A 14565-nucleotide genomic window follows, 5' to 3' on the forward strand; every position below is an offset into this window, starting at 1 on the left:
GAAAATGAGCTTTTGATTCATTTTTGACACTCTAAAAATAGATTGCTGAAGAATATGGAATATCCCAAGGACAGCCAAAAGGGTAAACAAGTCTGTCTTGGAGGAAGTGTGACCAGGGTGTTCCTCACAGGCTAGGACGGTGAAACTCTCTCTCACATTCTTTGCACAAGAGGGGTCAGTCCTTGGGAAAAGACAGCAAGCTGGGAAAGACGGAAGGCCAGAGAAAGGGAGGAAGTCCCTCCCCAGACACACTGGCACAGTGACCTGGCAACGGGCTCGAGCACACGAGACATTATGGGCTGGTGCGGGACAGAGACCTGCAAGGCTCAGGTTTCTTACTCGCAGGGTCAGGGTGAGTCGTAGCTGACAAGACACAGCACACAACAAAAAACACAGATTATTTAGAGATGAAGTCTGACTTCAGTTATCCTCTGCTGTAGGTGGGCATGGGTGGTGTGCACCCATCAAAATCGTCCCTGCACTCTGGATCCCGTCAGCACCTCTAAGTGTTGCCTCCAGTGTCATAGCAATAGACTCGACTCTAATATTGGACGGGGGCACAGCCTGGGGCACGAGGCAGGTGCAGGACAGGGCGGAGTTCAGAGCTGTGGTTCACGGTGTTGTTACAAGTCATGGTCAGCGTGCCCGCACCTACGACAACACAAGCGGAGGGGTGGCTTGTCATTTGTGGACCAATTCTTCACTTTTAGGGCCTCTTCACTGTGCCAAGGCATGAGGGAGTCCCTAGATGGCATGAAAACAAGTGCTCAGCCAAAAGCCTAAATCCTGGCAGTCTGAGTGTACCCGCAAGTACCACGGAAGGTAGCCTTGGGGACCTCTTCTGAAAGGTCACAGTCTTAAAAACTCTTCAGAGCATGCTTTTACTCTGCACATGTGGACTGTAACTGATTCAGCAGCAAGTAACAGAGCAATCACCGTGTCGGGAAAGCTCTATCTCTGAGCTTGGCCACGTGGTTTGATTTAGTCAGAGAAAGAGGGAGAACGGTCAGGGGAGAGGTCGAAGACAGCTTCAAGAGGCCGCAAGCCTTCCTTCTTATTATATGTGTTCCCAACATTACAAAGAAAGAATGAGGTTTACCAGGATCTGGTCCCAGAGGGCAGTCAAAGGCAGTGGAGGAAAGTCCTGGCCGGGCAGAGACTCGGGGAGAGGTCAGCCATGGGAGCTGGACCCCTCTGGTGCATAGGAAGTGCCCATTTATAAACCGAGGCTTTCCGGGTGACTGTCACACAGTTGTTCTGTGGCAATGGTAGTTATTGCAGTCTATCTATGACACTTCTATTCCCAAAGTCTCCCGTGGTTCAGTCCCTACCTGGGATCCTTCGTCACCCTTTTCCCCTTTTCTTCCAGGAAGACCCTTGTCACCCTGAGAAAGAAAAAACAGTAAAGCTCACACGTCCACTTCCGTAATTGGAAATCTCTCAGAAAGGCTCCTGGGGTGCAAAGGGAAAGCGTTACCTGTTCTCCATTTGATCCATAAATTCCGCTCTCCCCAGCGTCTCCCTGAGAAAACAGAGAAGCTTAGATAGAGCACAGCACAGCACAGCACTACCTCCTACGTGAAGAGAAGTCAGATGTCACCAAAAGAGTCCCACTTCATGTTCTATGCACAGTCTCATTGTTAGGCTGGCCCTGGCTAATAGAGAAAAGTACATGATAATACATAAGCTGTGAAAATTAGATCCCCTACAAACACAAGGAGGAAAAAAGAAAGCAAATTTCTGACAATGAAGAAAGAAAAAATCATGACCTTGACAACAGTAACTTCTGTTGCACAATTTATAGGCAATAATCTAAAAAAAGAAAATTATTTCCAGACAACAGAAGGGCGGCAGATAAATGAATGTGCCTGGGGCGTACCTCCTGTCCAGTGAATCCTCTGTTTCCCTGAAAGGAGAAAGGACAGTGAAGTTAGTGCTGGGACGCTGAATTAGTGTTGAGAACAAGTCCCGAGGCTTTGAGGCTCTTACCTTTGGGCCTTTGGCACCGTTACAACCTTTGGTCCCCTGCTCTCCCATTGGTCCAGGGGCTCCTCTTTCTCCCTAAGAAACAGCATACATTTCAATAAGTTGTCTGTTGTATCTGACTCTGGTGGCCGAGTGGTTAAGGAGATGTGCTGTCAACTCAAGCCCACCAGCTGCAGCCTGGGACAAATGAGGGCCGTTTCCTCTCTCACTGTTTACCTGTTCACAGCCTCTGAAAACCCACTGGAGGGTCAGCTCCCAGCAGGCTCTGACTTGACGATGAGTTTGAGTTTTTATTGTAATCTGAGATTTGTCTTGAAAACGTAAACAATTATTGGTGAGGGAAAAAATGTGTTCCTCTTCATGGTTTCGACTTCACACTTTATCTTTGTAAAAGCTCAGGAGGGAGGGGGAGCAGAACACCTTGCTTTTGTTCTCTGCCCCTCCCCTCCCCACCTCGCTGAGTCAGTCACTGTCTGAATGGGACACACACACAAACAACGTTTAACCTAAATGTCTGCTCAAGATACCAAGCGGAGTTCTGGGGACTGGGGAGACATGACAGGAGGACAACCCAGAGGTGACCTGTCTGAGGGGCATGCTCTCCGGATCGAAAGGAAGCTCACCGGCATCAAATACTCCTATGGTTCCTGTGCTGGTGAGTCCCACCTCAGCGTGTGTGGCTTTGTGAGCTGGGAATGGATTTCATTCCCAGCTTTTTCTTCCAAGGGGTCCTAAAGAACTATGTGGCCTCCCTTTACCTGTCTGTCTAAGTGAAGAGTAGGAGAGACCTTTGTCTCCTACCTGGTCTCCTCAAACCCTCCCACATACTACCCCACCTTATCATTCTCCATGATGTTGCCTGAGCAAGATTTTGCAACCCACACCCCCATAGCCGCTTCTGTGCTTAACGCTATTCATTGAGCACCAATCAACTAGAAAACACAATACAAAGTCTTCTACTTGGAGTCAAGACTCTTAAAAATCAAGGTTCACTGAACTACGCTCTGCTGAGTCCTGTATTCCAGCCACGTAGACCCACATGCCATTCTGAAAACACACCGCTCTCTGACTTGATCAGATGCCCTTGAATACACTGTTCTCTCTGTATTAGAAGGTTCTTCTTACACAGTTTGCTAGAAGGACATTCTTGTTCTTTTTTTTCCTTTCAGATGTTTATAAAGAACGAACTCTTGCCTGCAGCCTTCTTCTCTCATGTCCTGATTCTCACCCAAGTTGTTACCTGAGGTCATTTTGGATCTTGATCTGATTCTCCACACACCCTTTCAACTCATTATACCTTTATTATAAAATAACTGTAACCACTGCTTTTGTTAACCTGGGGATTACTTTAGATAGGGATCATGTTTTAGTTTCTTTTCTAAAAAAAGTACTTTTCAAATTTTTATTTTTAAGGATTACCACTGTGCCTAGTAAGATGCCTAATATAGACATTTTAAATGGAGAAATGAATTGATGACTGTTTGAATGATGTGAGTCTTTGAGAAACAATGTTATGACAGAGAAGATCTTATTATCTAATTGTTAGTGAATGACTAGCAGTTGAATAAATGGATAGATGTCTGGGTGGGTGAATAAATAAATGCAAGAAAGAGTAAAGCCCTAGAGAAATAACGTGACAATTTGGTCTTATGCAAATTAGCCAGAAATAAGGAAATAGCGAAGATTTGATCTCTTGGTGAACAGCATAATTTTTACATTGAGTTCATTGTGTAATGTGGTGGATGGTTGTGGTGCAGTGTGATTGTTTATTATGGCCCTTTTAGCCGAAGTCTTTGTAACTCCCACCAAATGACTGTGATGTTGTTGTTGTTAAGTGTCGTCAAGTTGTAGACAACTCATAGTGACACTATCAATGAAAGACTTGAACACTTGTATAACTTTGGTCATTTTTTTTGACCAGTGCTATACCACTTAGAAGAATGTTTAACAAAAACCAATTTAAACCAGGCCTGAGTGCTACAGATTAAAATCACCCACCTTGGGCTGGTAGCATCACTTTCTGTCCACTACGCCAACATAGCTATCTCTAAAGTATAGGACTATGTAAATGAGAAACTGCAGCCCACTAAGGATTGACACGGTGACTAGCAATGGACTTGACATATTGGAGTGTGTTGGAGGTGGTGGGATGACACAGGATAGTGCAGGTTTCAGATCCACTGTTGACAGGGTCACTACGAGTCATACTTGACCCCATGGCACAGGGCAGCAACAACACGAAGAAGATTTGGATATCTTGATAATATTGTCAGTAAGGTGCATGGCACCCTTATGTAATGGAACCATGCAAACAGGGCAATTGAAATCCTAACAAAGGGATTGGGCAGCTTTGCCATCCTCCTATAAAGAAAGCCATTTCCAGAGGAAAGGACCTCATGACCATTAGGAAAGAACTGGGATTAGCACATATCACTTTGAACTTAGGGATCCTGAGACAGAGAGAGGGCAAGAGGGAGGAAAAGAGGGAGGAGGAGAGGAGCAGGAAGAGAGAGACAGAGAGTCAGAACTCTACACCTACAAAGAGTGAGAAGTAATAGCACAGAAACAGGGGCAGAAATAGCCAAACCAGGACATTGGCAGGAGAGGGTACAGTGGACTTATTGGCCCATTGAGAGAGGAAGCTAAGCACATTCAGACAAGAGGCTTGTTGACAGAGTGAGGTGATTCTGGGCATTATTGGCAGTAGTGAAAGTACTTTGTAATATTTGGCTGAGCGGAGAAGAGATCAGGTCAGCCCAAAAGATTTCTGGTGGAACCAAGTCTTATAAAAAGGCTTGGCCATGGTGTAGTTGAGAAGAGGCTGTTCTGATTGGAGAACTGTGACCGGAATTGCTCCTGAACCTGAACTGTGTAGTCTATTGTTGTTATGTGCTGTCATGTCACCTGTGGCTCATAGTGACATGATATATAACAGAGCTCAGGATTGCTCTTTCCTGAGCCAACCTCACTGACACCTACCCCCCTTACCCAAGTCACTAACTCAATCCATTTCATCTGGGGTCTTCCTCTCTTATGCTGTCCCTCCAACTTTCCAAGCATGATGTCCTTCTCCAACAACTGGTCCTTTCTGCCAACATTCCCAAAGTATATGAGATAGAACTTCAAAATCCTTGTTTCCAAGGAGCAACTTGGTTTCACCCTCTTACTTCCCTAATAAACCCTGTAATTGTGAGTATGGTCTGTTCTATGGTATGGTGTGGTATGGTATGGTATGGTATGGTATGGTATGGTATGGTGTGGTGTGGTGTGGTGTGGTGTGGTGTGGTGTGGTGTGGTATGGTGTGGTATGGTATGGTATGGTATGGTATGGTGTGGTGTGGTGTGGTGTGGTATGGTATGGTGTGGTATGGTATGGTGTGGTATGGTATGGTGTGGTATGGTATGGTGTGGTATGGTATGTGTTCTCTGTGGCCATTGCAATGAATTGCCAAACCCAGTGCAAAAGTAGAGTGTCATGGGAGGATGTAAGAACTGGTAAGAAGATTAGAAAGAGAGAGAGGGGAGGTCTGTCTTACCTCTGCCGCATTGGCATTTACCTTGGCTGTTTAAGAGGTTGATTCTCCTTTCTTCTCGTGAAGGTAGAGAAGGCCAGATGATGCCTCTGTGCTATTTTACAACAATCAAAGAGGTAACTTAAACTACCAGCAAGCATCAGAAGCAAGACTTGACCAGGATCAGGAAAGTCTACAGATTCTACGCATATATCCTTTGACTCTGACCTTCACAGTTTCCCTCTGAATTGAAATGACTGGTACCATATTACAAATATGTTTTTTTGAGTAGAGGATGCTGAAACATAACAATTAACACTTGACTTACAGAAGTACCCTCTTCTCCCAGGTAGCCTTCACTGCCTTTAAGACCTGGAAGTCCCTGGGAATGCAGAAAGGGTAAAAATATTAGAATTCAAAAGACTTCAAACAGACATAATGAAGCAAAATTCAACTTTATAGTTTTATCTCATTTGAAACAGCAAGGCTTTATGAAACTACTCTCTCACTCTCAAATGAAAGATGTATTTATACACATATGAAGAAATGGATTGACTAGACAAGCATCCAGAGAGTGCAAGAGATTATGTGTATGTATGTGTGCATGTGTGTGAATCACAGTGCTCTCCTGTCCACAACTCTTAGAGACTATCTGTAGGGCTGGAGTTTGACATATGTTCAAATAAGCACAGTAATATTTGTCCCTGATAGACTAGAATTATGTCTTTAATAAAAAGAAAATTTAGGCTATGCATAGAATAATAGACCACACATACGCTTCTCCCACTCTTTCTGAGCCTTTTGCTTTGTTTTGTCTTAGTCTAACACCCTCTTCGCATAAAATTGAAGCAACCAGGAAATAAATAATGCAAAACCTTTCTTCAGAGACACAACCACACATGGTGATCTGGAAGTTATGGTGACTATAAATTACCAAAAAATTAAACACATGTAAAGGAACAGTTTTGGAATCATTAAATACATTCATTGTATCTTTATACATATTTTAAAATTTCCTACAGTCCAAAATAATATATTTTTTCATAAGAATACATAAACTGTATTTGGAGAGGACTAGGGAATATATTGAATCAGTCTGGTATACTTAAAAAAAATTATTGGTTTATTTTTGTTTGTAAAATCTGTGACAATAATGTGGCCAGATAAAGTGAAGCAAAGTATCTTAGCATCTTTTTCTCTGATAGGATATGCTTCTCAAGATTGATTTTCAGCAGAACAGACAAAATATTCTTGAATTTGCAATGCAGATGCCATAGCCAACCGTTGAAAGAAAGAAAATGAAATGCATTCTTGACAGCAAGGAGGGTCTCGTTATTTAACATGAAGGATAACAGTGGGTTGTTCTGCACTACTGACACCCTTTGGAGAACACTGGTCCATTTAGAGTCATCTCAGTGTTTCTTCTGAGATGTCTACCAAGACTTTGGAAAAAACCTCTCTTATTTAGAATGTCAAGAAAAATCCAAGATTATCTAGCGTAATATATAGAAGGAGGAATAAGATAAACATTTATGTCAGAGGCTCTACCTGGAGGTTAATTACGTCTCTTCATCGAGCTACCACCGTATCTGAAGGACACACTTGCTTCAGACAGTGAACCCCGGATCTGAACTGAGCTCACCTTTTTCCCTGCTGTTCCGGGATCTCCCATTGTGCCATCTCCGCCAACGCACTTGCAGAACAGACAGCAGCATGTTCGTTCAGCAACATTGACCTTGAGGTGAGGGAAGTTGAGAAGTCGATCACATTTGGTGTTTGGCTGCTGTTTCCTGCCTCACATACACAAGTTCAACATGTTTCTGAAGCCTCCCTGGGGTGGGGGAGTGTCTCAGAAACCTGTGCCCGTCGGAGTGACTGTTCCAGAAGGAGTGCAGCGGGAGACGTTCTTTCCTCCTCTGAGCCGAGCTGAGTTCTGTGTTTGAGGAACCCTGAACCGACACGAAGATGTTATTTCCCTAAATGGTGCCCGTCTACCCCAGCTCATTCCACACTGAGTTACTAACATGATTCTGTCTCCACCTTGCTTCAGCGTCGACTGTGGTGTTGTCAATTACCCACTTGATTTTGCCTGCAAATACTTTCTTGTTGACTAAAATGCAAGCTTGGAGACTTCTGCATCCCCATTTTGCAAAATCAAATGATTTCTAGAGTGCCTGTAATACTGCTGGAACAAAGTTCTGTGACAATCACTTCCAGAACAGTTTATCTGTGAAATGATTTCAGAAATATCAAGTACATGGCCAGTATTTTGGAAGTCGTTGCTGGAGAGGGCCGGTGCATGGAAAGAATATTCTCTATATTCTAGCCAGTAAAACAGTAGTTACATTTTAAAATCTGCCCTGTAGCTAGTTTGGTATTCCCAAATAACTGGCACATTTCATTGCACTTTTAATATAGCAAATTTCTTTTCAAGACAATTCTGTTTGCAGTAAATGTGAGGCTTGACTTTACTGGAGTGGAAGCAATCTCTGCCGAGCAGTTTCCCCACAAAAGTCTAGCATGATGAGAAAATGAAAATATCTTGTGATATCCACTCAGTAATTTTCTCAGTTTGTGTTCCAATACATAATTTTTTAAACTAAATTATAAAATTATCTATATTTCCCTGAAATTTTCAGAGAAATAGATAATACTTGACACGCGTGAAGCCAAGAACAACAGATGAGTTCTGGAATGTTCCATTGGATAGCTTCATATCAACTTTCTTTGGCTCACCAAAACCCTACAGTACCAGAACTATTACTCCTATTATTCTTCTTGACCCATGCCCATTCATAACATTGATTATAATTTATTTTATATAGTGTTTAGTTTATGTGATAGATAAAACCCAACCAGGAATATACAGAATATATAGCAGAGATCCACAGAATATACAGCAGAGATCCTCCTAACAGACATATTTTGAAGAATAACTTTTTTCTTTTAGGAATCTCAGTGCCAATTTCAAAGTGAAATGGATAAACACACAGAGAAATACTATATCTACATAGCATTATTATAACATTTATATATTGTTACGTATATGTCATGCATTTTATATTTGTATGTTACTGTGCTGAACAAATGATTTTAAAATATCTATTTCTATATAAACTGTGGAAAGCAGCAACAGATAGCACTTAATTGAACAGTGTTTTGAGATCCTGGTTACAGATTTCACAAGCCATTAGCAAACCAGGTATCATTTACCATTTGTTAAGTCAATGAAGTGAAAGATGCGTCACATCACTTGCTAACGCTGTAGCACCCTACTTTGAATTCTTGTACCTTTTGAAAGAAACATGATTGGGATGTACCTTGTTTAGGCTTTGATGTTGTTGTTAGATGTCCTTCAGTCAGATCTATCTAAAAATAGATCATCAGGCAAAAAGCACAGTCCAGACCACCTTTACGAATCCTTCAACTGCTCTTCTCCAGTGCAGCGTATGGCATCTTCTGTCACACCTATGGAGCCTCCTGTCATCCCCCTTGTTGAACTCCAAATGTGATTGACTGTCATTTGAAGTCACACTGTAGGTGAACTATACAACTTGAACATGAGAATTGGACTCTGGGGTGAGATGTGACAGATACTTAAGCTCTGGAAGGCATGTGACAGCTGGCTGGCTTAGGGAACAGCTGGGTCACAGCTTGGCGTCTTGGGCTCTCTGGCACTTAGGCTCTTTGAAGGGAATTTGGGCAGCCTTGTTGGTGCTATTTAAATAACTTCTTTTTCAAAAAGGTGGCTGTGTCTGACTTCTACCTGCTTCATAAAGGGGATCTGTCCCCATCAATAATTTCCATAGCACCATACAAACAGCTACATAGTCAGATAGACCACCAACTCACATGCTTCTGCATCTACTTTTTACCAAACATTGGGTCTGATGTTCATTGCAAGACGCACAGTTTACTCATGTTTGTAAGGTTTATTATGGAAATAGGTTGGAGAGGCACAGAATATCTCACAGTGCAATTCCAAGTTTAGTCCAGCAGTTCCAAGCCAGATAAACAAGGCACAATTCCTCAATCACTGAACGCCCAGGTTCAGCTGAGCATCACAATGCAAGAAGCCTCTGGTTTCCTCAATTATCCAACAGACTCTATATCAGAGCAGTAATAAGTTGTTTCCTTCAATAGTCCAGCAAGCAAAACCTTTAACTGTGGCTTTTATCTCTAGAGTTCCTCTGGTTACACGTTGTCACAGTCTCTTCACAGACTCTCCACCACTGTTATCACCTTTTGCACTGTGTGAAAAGCACTCTCTTATATAGGTCCTACAGCTCTTGATGATGTGTAAGATCATGTGTTTGCAGTTAAGGGAGCTGGAGAGCAATGACTTAAAAAATGCAATTTTCAAAGGTTCTGACACCCCATTTTTCCTCTTCCCCACCTCAAGCACGTTCTTTAAACCTGCTTTGACACATTTCCTTTATTACTGCAATTCTTTCAAAAGTAGTCTCCTATTTAGATTGTTCATTAATATAAAAAAATCTTTCCTTGCTCTTCAACTAACAAAATTAGTTCACATTCTTAAGAACAAGTACTAAACTATACACAGAATGGAGAGAAAGTTTACCAGCCCTTTGGAATCACTTACCAGCTGCTTTGACAGCCGGCTCCCAAGATCTCTCATCCCAATGGCCAGCTGGGTCTTGTACTCAAATCCTTTCCCAAATTCAATGTACAGAAGATTGTCCAGGTCACTTGAACGAGCACTTCTGTCCAGAGCAATGGTGATGAGTGCATTCAGGCCTATGCAACACAGTTGGACAGGCAACAGTTACACCTGACAGTGGTTGACAACAGGGGACAGCTTACAATTCCCCAGAAGAGGTGAGTTTTGTTAGTATAACGTTTTTGCACATGGACTTAGTTTTCCTAGGAAATGTTACTCTAGTTGTGAGAGGAGCAAGGACTGAAATATATCATCTAAGACTGCAAGGGACCGGGCTGAAGTTACGGCACAAAAGGAAGGGTATCTGGGGGGACACGACTGATTGGCGTTAAAGGAGATTGTAACTGAGTCCACTTCCTGAGTGATCATAGTTGAGAGACTGAGTTGTTGGGTTTTTAAACTGTAAAAATGTCAATAGAATAAAGTGTTCTATTTTTTTCTCTTCAAAAAGATGGGGTCCTTTGTATCACCTGGGAGTTTATCAGAAATGCAGAGTGTCAGCCCCTACTCCAGATTTACTGAGTCAGAATTTATAGTTTAGCAGCTGTGCCAGGAGATTTGAAGATTATTTATTGACTTTTTTCCTTGTTGTGCACCATCAAACGGGATCCAACTGGCACAGGAGGAGATTGCTCCTCCTCCACGTGGAGCATCTGGTGGATTAGAACTGCCCACCTTTGGGACTGCAGTGCAGCTTCTTGCCACTAGGCCACCCAAGCTCCCTTACCCTGGGAGATTTGAATGCATGCTAAAGTGTGAGAAGTGAAACTCTAAATGACCTCATAAGGAATCCACAATCCAATTTAGAATTACAAGCAATAAAGGGCAGTAACAGACCAGCAGTCAGGTCCTTAGAAATAAATGGTGCCCAATTTCCCAGAGCTGTGGCTCACAGACCTTGAGATTTCGTACACTGGAATAGAAGTGGCTCCTGGCTTATGGACAAGATCGGTGTCTGTATCCGTCCCTCAGATTTGTAGGTGAATCGGAAGGGCATTTGTGGTGTGTCTTTAGTGAAAAGCATGAGGGAGCTCTGGTGACCTAGCCGGTAGGGAGTGGCTCTGCTAATACACAGACTGTATGTTTCCAGTGGTTCGAGTATACTGGTGACATCGCAGGAGAAAGATGGGAAATCTCCTCCGTGTGCCTCACAACCTCCCGAAACCTGATGGGAGCACCAGCTGTTTGTCAACTCTGGCCCATGGTAACCAGACCTGAGCTGGTGAGAGGAAGGGGCTGTGTGAGCATAGTGGTTAAACTGGAATCCACAAGGTGTTTCTTGGGAGATAAATGAGAACGCACACTTCTGTAAGAGTTATGGCTGTTGGATCGCAAGGAGCACCTCTCTCCTGTCCTCCAGGCTGGTAAGACTTGGAATTGACATGATGACAGTGTGTTTGGGTTTCCTTAATGCAAGAAGCCCTAATGAGGCAGTGGCCAAGAGTTTGATTACAGATTGAAAGGTTAGTGGCTCAAATCCACTATCTGCGGATGTGGCAGTCTACTGTGGAAACCCCATGGGGTAGTTCAGCCCAGTCCTGTAGGGTCACGCCAAGATTCCGGGGTTTTTAGTTAATGCTCAAAATCTTTTCAGAGGTTTAAAATTGCACACCCAGAGGAAGTACATGTGTCTGTGCTGAAGAATTTGTGGTGAGCGAGGGGCGCTCCATCATTTCAGAGTGAGGACACATTTATGTAACATAAAAGGGCAGAAAGTGTCTATGAGTCGGACATTCAAAACCTGGACGGTTAAATGCAAAATAAAATTTTAACAACTAGCCCAAGGTCATCAATGACATACTTTATAAAGTAAGAATGTGAAATGATGATAATAAACCAGGCGATTCCTACAGAGGTAGTAACCATAGCAACAGTGGCGTTATCCCCTTGTAATAGTTGCTGCGTACCTGGCACTTTGTTAAGGGCTTTTTGCGCATAGCTTTTTTGTAGCTTTAGAACAAGCTTATAGGTGTGAGCGGCTGCGGCCCTGTTTTACAGACGAGCAAACTGGACGCGGGGATATTAATGATGGACCCCAGTGGCCCTTCTAGGTTTTTATCCAGACCAGCCTGACCCCAAAGCCTATATGACAAGGATATTTCAAAGTCAATAACAAAAAAGAAATAAAAAAATAAGGACATGATCAGAGAATAAAGGCTAGTCCTAGAAAGTGGGTAAATTGAACTTGACAAAACCGGACTCCAGGGACATCACCTGTCTAATTTAATAGACACACATAATAAAGAAAAATTCAAAAGAAGTTTTGAATGTGATTTGAAATTCAAAAGAAATTCCTGAATGTGATTACAGCCAATAGATTGAAGTAGGTGAGGAAAGGTTCAAACAGTTGTGGGAGAATTAGGAATGCCTTCCTGTGATATGCTTATCTGATGCAGGGAGCTCTGGTGGCCGGGTGGGTAAGGAGGCGCACTGCCAACTCAAAGGCAGGCAGTTTGAATCCCCTGCTAGTCTTCGGGAGGAAGATGAGTATCTTCTCTTGTGCAATTTATGACCTGAAACTGCTGGAGGGTCAGCGATGCGTTGGTTCTGATTTGCTGGCAGTGAGTTGTTGCTGTTGTTCATGTGATACGTGGATGAAACAAGGCTTGAAGAGAGAATGAAAGGGATCATGTTTCCAGGACACAAGAAGGAGGCTGCTGTTCTGCAGAAGACAGATAGAGTGATCGGCAGGAGACGAGGCATCAGGGAGAGAAACAGTGAGGAATCCAGGCGCCCACTCATCCTGTTTGCCTGGGACTTCCCGGGCTCAGTGCTCAACGTCCTGGGTTTCAGGAAACCTGGCACCTCCAGGTGGATCAAGACAGAGAGTTGCCCTTCCAAGAAAGAGAATGAGGACCAAGAATACAGAGGGAGAGGGGTGTCCACTGTAGGGACAAATTGCTGCTGAGTGATCAAGAGAAGGCATCGTAATGTGTCCATGTACTTTAAAATCATAAAACGAAATCATAAAGAAGAAGCCATTCACAGTGGTTAAGTACCAACAAAGAGGTTGGTGGTTCGAATCCATCCAGTGGCTCCAGTGGGGTGTGGGGTAAGAATTGGGGGTAGAACCGACCTGGTAATTTACTTCATTAATGTTTATTGCTTAGAACGCCCTGTTTTGTCACATGGGTCCACAATGAGCTGAAAATAGATGGAATGCCACCTAACAACTACAGTTTGTTTATTTATTAGGGAAAATATTCTCACTTTTGGCTTATTTTGTAAGTTCCAGGAAATGCAAAACTTTATGACTTACAAGAAACAAGAGAGCTCTGCCCGTCAGAAATGTGAGTACAATTAGACTAGTCCTCGCCTTTCCCGGGATGGCTGGGCATCAACCCTGCTCCTCGCTCATCAGAGGACTTTACGGTCAAGATCTTAAATCTCCTAGAAAGTAATTAGGAAAGAAAAGAGTTTTCAAGAGAAGACGCGTGGAGTTGATTGTAGGGCTGTGGATCTTAAAATGCAGGAAATGACTCCAAACTTAGAAGTTGTGAAACTCGGCCATCACCCAGACCTTTGTTTCCTTTAGTCCCTTTGCGATTGCACAGTTCACATGCATATAAATCCACCACGTTCACTGTCATCAAGCTGACCTTGACTCACGGGGCCTCTGACAATGAGGGTAGAACTGCCTCGTGGTCTCTCGGCTAGCAGCACTTCTCACAGTGGACTTCATGCCTGGAGCTGGAAGGTTGTCCTAACTCAGAAGATGACAGCTCGCATCAATGGCTCCCAGCACATGTGATGTGTAGATGCGGGACATCAGGGCTGGAGGCACCCCCGTCTGTCTTGTCAGTGCCCTTGAGAGCCACGTGACACTTCTCAAAGAACATTACAATCTTCACCCTTCTCCCTCTCCAATTTGAATATTATTACTTTATGAGGGAATTATTAAAAACCTCAGGTTCTGAAATGGAAAACTGTTTAAGAGATTTTCCTTGGATGTCAGAAAAAAGAGGATGTGGATTGAATTTAAACATCTTGGCTTTCCAAAGCACTTCCTGAGGACAGCTCTGATGCTGTATATGAAAGCTTCATCTTTCTCCCCACAAAAGAAAAGCTGAAATAATAAAATAAGTCATTTGACTCAATAAATTGAGAACTCTAAAGTCGTCTTCTCAGTTTTAATAAAAATCATTGTTGCGGTGTGGTATTACGTTGGAACCATTGATGCATTAAGCTGACCCTCCAGCAGGTTTTCAGAGGCAACAAATCACACGGGAGGAGACTGCCCACCTTTCTCCTGCGGAGTAGCAGGTGGATTTGAACCACAAGCCTTTGGGATTGCAGCACAGCTTATTACCACTAGGCTGCCAGAGCTCCCCTAGAATCACCATTTTTAAAGTTCATGGAGGGAAGAAAAGTCACAACTTGGTAGAA

General features: G+C 43.2%; 1 protein-coding gene across 1 annotated transcript in view; it reads right to left on the reverse strand.

Annotated features, from left to right (window-relative positions):
* Positions 1-14565, reverse strand: part of COL6A6 (collagen, type VI, alpha 6) — a 118629-nt gene that overhangs the window by 70241 nt on the left and 33823 nt on the right. The window contains exons 10-16 of the mRNA XM_006883397.1: positions 10102-10256; positions 7141-7233; positions 5827-5880; positions 1990-2061; positions 1880-1906; positions 1478-1522; positions 1332-1385 (exon numbers count right to left, since the gene is read on the reverse strand). Coding sequence (XP_006883459.1) covers positions 1332-1385; positions 1478-1522; positions 1880-1906; positions 1990-2061; positions 5827-5880; positions 7141-7233; positions 10102-10256 — 500 coding nt within the window. The remainder of the gene's footprint in view (positions 1-1331; positions 1386-1477; positions 1523-1879; positions 1907-1989; positions 2062-5826; positions 5881-7140; positions 7234-10101; positions 10257-14565) is intronic.

The sequence above is a fragment of the Elephantulus edwardii genome, unplaced genomic scaffold, assembly GCF_000299155.1.
Source record: "Elephantulus edwardii isolate Elephantulus edwardi_28Jun2011 unplaced genomic scaffold, EleEdw1.0 scaffold00027, whole genome shotgun sequence".
Lineage (NCBI taxonomy): Eukaryota > Metazoa > Chordata > Mammalia > Macroscelidea > Macroscelididae > Elephantulus > Elephantulus edwardii.